The sequence below is a fragment of the Carcharodon carcharias genome, chromosome 23 (assembly GCF_017639515.1).
Source record: "Carcharodon carcharias isolate sCarCar2 chromosome 23, sCarCar2.pri, whole genome shotgun sequence".
In the NCBI taxonomy this organism is placed as follows: Eukaryota; Metazoa; Chordata; class Chondrichthyes; order Lamniformes; family Lamnidae; genus Carcharodon; species Carcharodon carcharias.
In genome coordinates, this window is record NC_054489.1 from 1,066,866 (window position 1) to 1,078,812 (window position 11,947).

General features: G+C 40.6%; 2 protein-coding genes across 7 annotated transcripts in view; both read left to right on the top strand.

Moving 5' to 3' along the window:
- The window catches only part of LOC121268995 (PSMC3 interacting protein), a 55,413-nt gene extending 43,964 nt beyond the window's left edge, over window positions 1–11,449 (top strand). For both annotated transcript variants that reach the window (XM_041173327.1, XM_041173328.1), the window contains 4 exons: window positions 3,496–3,641; window positions 5,682–5,735; window positions 6,216–6,275; window positions 10,515–11,449. In XM_041173327.1, coding sequence (XP_041029261.1) covers window positions 3,496–3,641; window positions 5,682–5,735; window positions 6,216–6,275; window positions 10,515–10,571 — 317 coding nt within the window. In that variant the 3' untranslated portion in view covers window positions 10,572–11,449. The remainder of the gene's footprint in view (window positions 1–3,495; window positions 3,642–5,681; window positions 5,736–6,215; window positions 6,276–10,514) is intronic.
- The window catches only part of cntnap1 (contactin associated protein 1), a 1,152,571-nt gene that overhangs the window by 720,465 nt on the left and 420,159 nt on the right, over window positions 1–11,947 (top strand). The gene's annotated exons all lie outside the window — the stretch shown is intronic.

Sequence of the window (11,947 nt, forward strand, 5' to 3'; positions counted from 1 at the left end):
ACGTGTTGCTCTAAGAAACTGTCCCGAAAACACTCCATAAACTTAAATCCAGACTGTCATTATTAATCTATTTGTCCAACCTATATGCAGTTTGAAATCACCCATGATTATTGCTGTACCTTTCTCCCAAGCCGCTGTTATTTCTTCCTGTATACCCCTTCTGACAGTGTGGTTACTGTTAGGGGGCCTATAAATCATTCCCACAAGTGACTTCTTACCTTTATAATTTCTCACCACTACCCAAACTGATTCTACATCTCTGTTGTGTGATACTATGTCAGATCCCTTTGGTAAGTCCATGTACATCATATCAACAGCATTGCCCTCATCAACTGTCTCTGTTAGCAAGTTAGTTAAACACTATTTTCCCTTAAGAAATACCTGCTGGCTTTCCTTAATTAAGCCGCATTTTCCCATGTGACTATTAATTTTGCCCCGAATTATTGTTTGACTAAAATGTCACATCAAAGGTTATTGTGAAAAATATAGGGCATGGGGATAATGCATTGGCATGGATAAAAAAAATTGGATGGCTAACAGGAAGCAGAGAGTAGGCATAAATGGGTGTTCTTCAGGCTGGCAAGATGTGACGAGTGGTGTGTCACAGGGATCAGTGCTGGGACTTCAACTGTTTACAATTTCAATAAATGACTTGGATGAAGGGATAGATGGGATGGTTGCCAAATTTGCTGATGACACAAAGGTAGGTAAGAAAGTAAGCTGTGAAGAGAACATAAGGAGACTACAAAAATATGTAGATAAGTTAGTGGGCAAAGATCTGGCAAATGGAGTATAATGTGGGAAAATGTGAAATTGTTCATTTTGGCAGGAAGAATAAAAGAGAAGCAAATTGTCTAAATGGTGAGCGATTACAGAGCTCTGAGATGCAGAGGGATCTGGGTGTCTTAGTGCATGAATTGCAAAAGGCTAGTATGGAGGTACAGCAAGTAATTAGGAAAGCTAACAATGTTATAATTTATTGCAAGGGGAATTGAATACAAAAGTAGGGAAGTCATGCTTCAGTTATACAGAGCACTAGTGAGACCACATCTGGAGTACTGAGTACAGTACTGGTCTCCTTATTTAAGGAAAGATGTAAATGCGTTGGAAGCAGTTCAGAGAAGATTTACCAGACTAATACCTGAAACCTGTGGGCTGCCTTATGAGGAAAGGTTGGACAGGCTAGGCTTGTATATGCTGGAGTTTAGAAGAGTAAGAGGCAACTTGACTGAAACATATAAGGTTCTGAGGGGTCTTGACAGGGTGGATGTGAAGAGGATGTTTCCTCTTGTGGGAGAATCTATAACTAGCGGTCACTACGTAAAAATATGGTGTTGCTCATTTAACGCAGAAATGAGGAGAACTTTTTGCTGAGGGTTCTGAGTCTTTGGAATACTCTTCCTGAAAAGGCAGCGGAAGCAGAGTCTTTGAATATTTTTGAGGCAGAAGTGGATTGATTCTTGATAAACAAGGGGCGATAGGTTATTGAGGGTAGGCGGGATGCAGATTTGAGGTTACGATCAGATCATCCATGATCTTATTAAATGGCGGAGCAGGCTTGAGGGGCCAAATGGCCTACTCCTCCTTGTTTGTATGTTTTCTAAATGTTTCCCCACCACCGAAGTTAAACTGACTGGCTTGTAGTTGATGGTCTTTAACCTTTTTTGTGAATAAAGGTGTAACATTTACAATTCTGTAGCCCTCTGGGACCACCTCTGAGTCTAAGGAAGATTGAAAAATTATGGTCAATGCCTCTGCAATTTCCACTTTTACTTCCCTCAGTGTCCTTGGATGCATCTCATCCAGTCCTGGTGCCTTATCAGTTTTAAGTACAGATAGCCTATCCAATACATCTTTCTTATCAATGGTAAAGCCTTCCATTGTCTGAATTACTTCCTCTTTCACCATGGCCTGGGTCGCATCTTCTTCCTTGGTAACAACAGATACGAAGTATTCATTTAATATCTCCAGTTAGTGTTATGACACAACAGTTGGTAAAGGCCAAGTTATCTAAAATCCCAGAGGGAAGCTTTAAACAAATGTCAATGTATATTTTCAATTGGTATGTTTGAGATGCAACCCTGAATTCAGAAGTGAAATCTCAAAGCCTCCAGAGGTTTTTTATATAAATTAAAAGTTTATTAATTTAACAAAGAATTAAACACACACACATGTCTACAAATTACTACCATAATAACTTTTAAACAAATCCACAAATTAATTACTCCTAGGTAAACCTTCAAGGCAACAATAACCCATAGACTAAAACAGACACCAGGCAAAGCACATTTTATCTTATGAATTCAAAATGAGGTTCCTTTCAATTTGGTTCCTTCACACAGTTGTAGGCTTACAGCTGGCATGCCTCTGACTCACACAAAACTCTTTTCTGCATATACCTAGCCTTCCCTTTGAATACAAATTCTATCACCAGGTCCTTTGAACTCCACCTCTTCTAACAATAAAACTCCTTTCATAGTACCAATTTTATTAGTAATATTGTTTGGTGGCTCCTAGCTGGATGCAGCATTTCACCCCAGCCTTTGAATGGTTTATTCGACAAAATGCAAATGTACCCTTTACCTTACTGGTTAGCATCTCAAAACTGCTATACATCAAAGCACCCAGACCAGCTGTCTTTAATCCAATTAAGACACACAGCTATTAACTTATTATTCCTGGTTCTAGTGCTATCTATCTCTCCCAGTAATTTGTGTACCTTGGTGTTCCTCTTTGGTTTTATCTCCTGGTTCTCCCACACCTGCCAAATTTGTTTAAATGCTCCCTAATAGCAAAACACCCCACAAGGAACTCAGACCCAGCTTTGTTTAGGTGCAAAAACAAAAATTGCTGGAAAAACTCAGCAGGTCTGACAGCATCTGTGGAGAGGAAGACAAAGTTAATGTTTCAAGTCCACATGACTCTTCATCGGGACTTTGTTTAGGTGCAACCTGTCCAGCCTGTATGTCGCATTGTCCCAGGAATCTAAAGCCCTCCTTCCTGTACCATCTTTCCAGCCTCCTATTTCTGTATTCACTGGGAGTAATCCAGAGATGACTACTTTTGAGGCCCTGCTTGCGAATTTCCTATCAGCTCCCTAAATTCTGACTGCAGGATCATATGCCTCTTTCTACCTATATCTTTGGTAACAATGTGAACCACGATTGCTGGCTGTTCACACACACACACGCATCCCCCCCCCCACCACCACCAGTGCTTTGCAACTGTTCTGTGATGTCCTTACCCTGACTGGGCTCTTACCTTCCCTCTCCACAGTCTTTGTATCCCCTGCTGCTCTTGCTTTTTCTCACCTCTTGGACTGAGTGGCAGCCAATTTGGGCAGACATTTTTATGGGGCCCATTGCTGATGAGGATGGTGGGATGTTACTTGCTTTGTGAAGCAGGGGTGGTGGATATGGGTCTGGTATCTGCATCTAACCTGTGCTGTGCTTGTGAAACCAGGACAGATACTAACTCTATTTGTGTCTGAATTAGAACTTAAAGAGCTAAATAATGCAATGACAACCGAAGAAATGTCTTTGGAAATTGCAGCGTTAAAACAGGAATGTGCATCACACCAAGAGAGACTGAAGAAAATCAAATCTGCAACCAACCATGTTGCCCCAGAGGATAAAGATAAGGTGAATCCATTATTTGGCAGGATCGCAGCAGATAATTCCGGAAACCCAACTACTAAGCTCCAGTTCATTTAATTATCTGTGTATCTTGCTTAATGTTTTGGCCCAGAATTTCCTCAAACAGCATAACTGATAAGTTATGCAAAATTTATGCCAATTTTACCATCGGCAACATGTCTCAAAATTTCCTGAGAATCTCCTTAGCGTACACCAGACTGCAAAACTTGTGAAAACAACGCAAGTGATTGGGGGCCAGAGGAAAGCACGGAACTTGTACTTTTTAAAAAATGTTTGATAATGACAATTTGAAACTATTAGACCTTGCTTTATGCAGATCAAGCACAATGTGTCCTGAAAGCACCCTCATGGAAACTTTTCATTTTTTAATGTAACAGGTTCTGATGCTGTAAAATGTATTACATAAGAGGCAGTTCATCCATTGACTCACCTATCTTTTGTACACTGTGGTGTCAACCACACCTCTTCCAACTGCATGTTCAACATTCACACCAAGCTGGACTACTACTGCTGTAAAAAGAAAAAGCCTCTCAACATTTAAAGCTTATGTAACTTTATACGAATGTCTCCTCATTAGTCCTAACCTGTCTAACTTAAATACCTATCCACATGGCCACAGTATAATCCTTTCATTATTTTAAATACCTCAATCAAATCTCTCAAGTCTATGCATTTCTAGAATAAAAAAAACCCAACTCCTTAAACCCATCATAACCAAAGGCTATTTAAATTAGGCATTAATCAGCTATCCTCTGGCGTACCCTCTCCAGGGCCTGTCTCATCTGTGTGAGGGAGCCAAACTGGATACATAATTGTAGATGAGGCCTAACCAGGGTCTGTACAAGGGCACTGAAGTGTTTGAAGTTGGTACAGAAGGAACCTGTATAGTGGATGAAAATAGAACTGAATGATGTATGGTAGAGGATTTGGAGTATTTTATTCTTTTATAGGATGTGGGTATCACTGGCAAGGGCATCACTCGTTGCCCATCCCTAATTGCCCTTCAACTGAGTGGCTTGCAAGGCCATTTCAGAGGGCAGTTAAGAGTCAACCACATTATGATGGATCTGGAGTCACGTGTAGGCCAGACTAGGAGGGGAAGCAGATTTCCTTCCCTAATGGACATTAGTTAAAGATTATTTTTTATGACAATTGACGATAGTTTCATAGCCATCATTACTGACACTAGATTTAAATTCCAAATTTTATTAATTGAATTCAAATTCCACCAGCTGCCCTGGAAGGATTTGAACTTGCATTCCCAGAGCACAATCTAGGCCTCTGGATTCCAGTGACGTTACCACTATGCCACCGTCTCCATTTCAGGCTGGGGAAGAGCACTTGAAATTGATTCTTGAGGTAATAAAAGTGCTGATCGGGATTTGAATTTAATAGGTATGTGAGGAAGGTGGTGAAAACAGATCAGATATGGATAAATGGCTTAGCTGCAGAACAGATAACATAGTGGCTGCACAGCGCCAGGTTTAGCCTGAATGAGTAATGACTGAGACGTGCAGGAGCTGATGCGAACCAAAGGATGAGTAAAATTTGATTCAGCCTGGGCTTGATGTCAAGCAAGTAGTTGGATAGTACAACAATAAGCTTTAAGTCGATGGTGGTGAAGACCTGAGCTTATATGATATCAGTAAGTGGTAGCAAATGATGAATATCAGGTCCCTACAATGGATTCCTGGAGCACAGTAGAATGGATTTCTTCGTCACTAGAAGAAATACAGACTGTGTTTGGGCAGGTTGGAGTAGAAGTGTGCTATGGAGGAAAAGTAGGTTATTCATAGATGTTTTGACCAAGATTTGGTCAAATTTGGTAAATTTGACCAAGATTATCTGTTGCTTTCAGTGTGGTTAGAAACCAGGCTGGAGAGCTTGAACAGATGGTCAGTACCCTGGGGGCTGGAGGGGAGATGGTGAAGAAATTGCAGATTTTAAGTGAACAGAAATCTTTGTGATATCAGACGCTCAGTCGACAGTCACTATCCTTTCATTTTTTCACTTTCATCTGACTAGGTTTATAATGAACGGAAACTATTTGTGAAAGAATGGCGGAAAAGAAAGAGAATGGTGAGTGTTTTTAAATCTAGTAAAATGTAGGGTTCGTAGGGCTAAGGTGGGTCAGTAACTTACACTGAATATGAGCTGGTCATGAGAGCCTATTGCCTAGTGGAGGATGGGGGTGTTGGTTGAGTGGTGAAGAACCATTTAGGAGATAGGGGGATTAGTATGGGTTGGGGGTTATAGGAAGTGCGATTTGGGATGGGAGATTATTGGGAATGGGGATCAGGTCACTCGAGTGTCCTATTGTTGGTCTTTTCTCTGCTGCTACTAGACTGGTTTGAGTACTTACTGCTTTTAACAGTGGACATCCAATAGGCACTGAAAGGCGGCCATGATTTTAAATGAGTATAAGTGGAGAACTTTGCAATATTCAATTTGGTTTCAGAACCAAGTCTTGGGAAGAAATCTGATGTTTCTATACATTGTGTCATTTGTAGAATCTCAACTGTAGCTAGTGAATTAACATTTTTTTCATATTCTGTTCAGGCTGCTGATTTGACTGATGCGGTTCTGGAAGGGTACCCCAAGAGCAGAAAGCAGTTTTTTGTAAGTTTAAAAAAAACCTCTAGTCATTTTCAATTGGATTAAGATTGGCTGCGTGTAGCAGAGTTTAGGACACTGCAAACAGTGTTTGGCAGTGAGACCATTATTGATCCACAGGGAGCCATGCTCATTTTGTTTTGACTACTTCACGAGATTTTCCAAGTAAACACACATTTACGTGAACAAGTTTTTTTTGACATGAGCAGCACCCGCAACACCATATTTTCAAATTCCAGTCCAGCCTTTGGCCCTCCATTCTGCATTTCTGCGGCTAATCGTCAGCAAAATTACACTTTCACCTCCAACTTTAATGCCCTTGTAGCCATTAAAACTTTTATTATTTTTCTCCCTCTGGTGTGGCCCTCATCTTCAAACCCAAGTCCAAGAGACCCAAACGTGAACAGATATGACAGAAAACAGATTTAGTCACTCGTCACCAGACCTGGCTGGACCACCTAAATCACTATTGAGTCAGCTGTCCTCTGCCAAAGCTACTCACTATTCTAGTATCACCCTGGAAAGCAAAGATCGCTCCCAGCTTTTTTCACCCACAACAGACCATCTTAAGTCCCTCTCCCCTGCTTCCTTCACCCTCACCTCCAACAAGTGCAAGGAACTCATGGACTTCTTTGTAATTAATCATCCATTTAGCTGCCTCTGCTGCTTCTCTTTCTTCCCTTAGGTCACCAAGCTAAATGTCCTTCAAAGTTCCCCCCTGCTCCCCTCATTCTCTCCGTGAGTCTCACCTTCTGCTGTCATTTAGCTGATAGTGTTAATGGTTTACTCGGGCTCTTTCCCCTTCCGCTTCAAATCTGCTGTCGTTTCTAATCTCCTCAAAAAAAACATTTGACCTCTCTGCCCTCACAAACTACTGCCCCCATCTGTTCCTCTTTAAAGTCCTTGAACTGTTGTTACCTCTCAGATCCATGTCCATTTTTCCCTCAACTCCACATTCAAATCCCTCCAATCAAGTTCTGTATCTGCCATTGTGCTGAAGTGGCTCTTTCCAAAATTACAAGTGTATTCAAAGTCGACAGTCTTTGACACAGTTGACCACACCATCTTCCTCCAACATCTGTCCAATGTTAACCAGCAGGGTAGGGCTGCACTCACCTGGTTCACTTTTAGTATCTTGTCATAGCTAGAGTATCTTCTGCAAAGTTTCTTTTCCTGCTCCCAATGTGACCTCTGATGTAAAGGATCCATCCTTAACTCTCTCTTATTTCTGATCTACATGTTACTCCCTTGGTGACATCATTTGTAAATACAATATCAAGTTCCTCATGTGCATTGACGACATTCAGCTTAAACTCACTACCACTTCTCTAGACCCCTCCATTGCCCCTGATGTCAGACAGTATGTCTAGTCCCAGAAATTGTTTTAATTGAAGGCAGCGCCGTCCAAACTCACGACCGCTACCATCTAGAAGGACAAGGGAAGCAGACACATGGGAACACCACCACCTGGAAGTTCACCTCCAAGCCACTCATCATCCTGACTTGGAACTATGTTGCCGTTTCTTCACTGTTGCTGGGTCAAAATCCTGGACCTCCCTAACAGCAGTGTGGATGTACATATACCACATGGACTGCAGAGGTTCAAGAAGGCAGCTCACCACCACCTTCTCAAGGACAGTTAAGCATGGGCAATAAATACTGGCCTAGCTAGCGACGCCCACATCCTTTAAATGATTAAAAGAAAATTAAGCTCCTGCCAGAAACTCCATTCTCTCACCACCAGCTCCTGTCACTCTTCTGGTCACTATCTGAGGCAGAACCAGAATATCACATCTTGGCATTCTATTTAGCTCTGCACAGATCTTCCAAACCCATATCTTCTCCATTGCCAAGACTGGTTTTTGCCACCTCTGTAATATCACCAAACTTAATCCTTGCTTTAGTTCATCTGCTAAAACCCTTGTCTATACCTTTGTTACCTCTCTCTCTTCAGGTACCATGCCCTAAGAGGGCATTGGCAACTATGGACTTCCTCTTTGATCTTGCGTTGTAGGCGTGGGTCATCTTCCATTGGTGTTATATTCATTCAGTTTGCAAGGGTCTTTAGAAAGATCACTTCACTAGTCTAATGCTCATCTGGCTGGCCTACCCTCTTCCACCCTCATAAACTTGAGCTCATCTATAGCTCTGCTGCCCGTGTCCTAACTCTCACCAAGTCCCATTCACCCATCATCCTGCGTTCGCTGATTGACACTGGCTCTGGTCCAGTAATGCCTCGGTTTTAAAATTCTCATCCTTCTTTTCATCCTTGCCCTTCCCTATATCTGTAACCACCTCAGAGATCTCTGTACTTCTGCAGTTCTAGCCTGTCATGCATCCTCGATTTCCATTGCTACATCATTGGCAAGCTTTAGCTTCCCAAGTCCTAAACTTTGGAATTCCCTCTTTAAACTGTCTCTTCTCTCTTTCCCTCCAAAAGGTATCTCTTTGACCAAATTTTTGGTCACCTGCCCTAATATCTCCTTATTTGTCTGTGTCTAATTTTATTCAAGAATGCTCCTGTAAAGTGTCTTGGGATATTTTACTACATTAAAGGCACTATATAAATGCAAGGTTTTATTATAAAATGTAGAGTTTCAATTCAAAGTTTACTTTTGATTTGAAATTGCTTGGTGTGAGTTATCTATTAATTTGAACTGAAATTGTGCAAAGATGTTCTGTAAAATCTGTTTAAACTGTTTATCTCAAATTAATAAATAACTCAATTTTTGCACACACAAATCTGAACCAACAGGAGTGAACAGGAGTACAAAAAAATTAAAATCTAGTAGACAGACACAAAAAGCAACCAAGCAAGAGGCTAACATTCTATTAGCCTTTTTATGGGAGCTGCATCATGAAGGGGGGGACAGTTATACTTTTGTTATACAGTACCTTGGTCAGACTCCAACTGGAGCACTGCATTCAGTTTGGGCACTGCACCTCAGAAAAGGTATCTACTGTAACCTCTCCAGGCTGGAAATCTACTATTCATAAACGATAAACACCAGTGTGCAGAAATTTTTTGAATAGACCCTCGACGTCATCATCATTTCAGAATAGTACTTTGGGAGTGGAAACATGGAAAATACAGTATTTGGAGAAGTAAAGCTATTTTTATTGCTGCTTTGTAATGTTTTATCACTGTTTTATGTTTCAAGTATATATTGACATCTACATTGTTGGTTCACACACTTATGGTTAGGCATTCTAGTGTCGTTTTAAAATCCAGAAAATTCTATATTCTAGAAATGATTTTATTCCAAACCTACCAGACTGGAAAGATTACATTGTATTAGCCTTGGTGGGGGTGCAGCACAGATTAATCAAAATTATACCAAGGCTTAGATGGTTAAAATATGTGGATAGGTTGTATAAACCAGGCTGAACTAGAAATAGTCCATTTAGGAGGAGAATCAGGAAACACATTTTCACACAAAAGGTAGTGGAAATCTGGAAAACACTCCCCCAAATGACAGTAGATGCTGGGGAGCTGTCAAGTCTAAGATAGTTTTTTTTTATTAGGCAAGGTATTTGGAGCTAAGATACAAATCAGGTTAGGTCCAACTGAATGGTGAAACAGGCTCGAAGATCTGAATGACCTCCTGCTGTTTCTAATCCAAAAGTAGCTGTCATTATTTAATTCTGGTAAAGCTACTCAAACGAAGACCTGGATTAAGCTGTTGGTGGTGAGTTAGTCTGGTATTTACATCAGAGGCTTTCCTGCAAGATTCTTCACTGCACTGAAGGCAAATATATCTATTAAATAAAGAAGAAAGTTGAAGCCTGGCACATCATCGTGGTAGTGTTATCTGAAGGCCAGGTGTGAGACCATCTTCTAATCAGTGCCTGTGCTCTCTCAACTTGGGCAAATGGATGTATATTCTTTCCATGCGGGACAAGCAGGGACTCTACCTATGGGGATTTCTCAATAGCTTGGTGATGGGTTCCAGTGTTTATTAGCCAACTTGTCATAGTCATAGAGGTCTACAGCACAGTAAAAAGCCCTTCAGCCCATTGAGTCTGCGCCGGTCAAACAAGTACGTAACTATTCTAATCCTATTTTCCAGCACTGGGCCCATTGCCTTGTATGCCATGGCATCGCAAGTGCACATCCAAATACTTCTTAAATGTTATGAGGAGATGTTAGATTAGATAGTAGAATGTGTTGTTGATGTACAAAATGCTGTAACAGTCACTTTTGGAGCCTGTTTCAATAATATCTCCATTGATTTATCAATGCAGGAGGAGATTGGTATAGAAACAGATGAAGATCACATGGTCACTGTACCAGACTTATGAAGAAAAAAATTTACACTAAAAGATTGGGAACGAAGATCCAATGAGGTTTTACATAAACATTAATAGCTACCTCAGGATGCTTTTTACCCAACCAAAAAAATGTTTTGAAACTTGACTTGCTGCAGCTAGGAATTCATGGATTCTCCAATTGGTTGCTGAATGTTGATGGATCCTGCTGCTTAATGCAGAAGTCCCTATGAAATCTGTTCAATTCCCGGGTGTTACTGCGTGTTCTGATCTGCATCTGATCACATAAGAAGCAGTACTTCACATTGAGGGGATATGATTATATTTGTGATTTCAACAGGAAGATAACTAGATGATGCCCTTCCCTGTCCAAAATTCCAGCATCACTCCTCGATTATTTTAAATTGTGCTTTTGGTGCTTCTCTCTGAAGTGCTGTATACTTCTGTTTAGTTGGCTGTGCATGGACTTGATACATTGAAGCAACATCCAGTTTGTAGAGCCCTCAAGTGCACCAGATCCATTGCTATCTAAAATTTATATTTACAGCGCTCCAAAAAGGATTGCTCTGAATCTAAACTCTGAGGAATTTCCTAGCTTGGATGTTGAGCTGGAGCTTGGTTCTTTTCATACTGTGGTCTGCCATCACTGATGGAGCTTGTCTATAAAGATATAATCTTTTTGACTCAAAGAAACCAGGATAATTATTGTCAGGTGATAAATATATTGGCAATATATTTAATGTGTCAATATTATCTTTTCATAGATTCTTACTGTTAAGGCTGTTTTTTGTTCAAAGATTTGTTTTGTCATGTAGCTGATACGGACTTCTGCGGTGGATGGGCTGATTAACTGATGCTGCACTATTGTAAATGTTGCTATTTTTCAGAATAAAATACTGTAAAATGATGTAGTTCTTTTGTTGATAAATGTGAATATACATTTTAAGTTAAAAATCCAGCATATTGTGTTCCCAAAGCTACAAAAGTTTCCTTAATAGAAGATCTTGAAGGGCTATGGGGCTGGAGAAGGTTACAGAGACTGGGAGGGTTGAGCCATGGAGATATTTTGAGAATTTTAACATTGAGGCATTTAAAAAAAAATTCTTTCATGGGATGTGGGCGTTGCAGACTGGCCAGCATTTATTGCCCAGGCCTGATTGCTCTTGGAAAGGTGGTGATGAGCCACTTTCTTGAACCACTGTAGGTACAGCATATGGGCTGTAGCAGTTCAAGAAGGCAGCTCACCACCACTTTCTCGAGGGCAATTAAGGATGGAGAACAAACATTGGCTTTGCCAGTAATGTTCATATTCATGAATAAATAAAAAAGTTTGGAGGAGATTTCTGCTCATTCAGTACTGGCTGTCAGATCAGCAATGACCCAAAATAGAATACAAGAAAAAAAAGTCC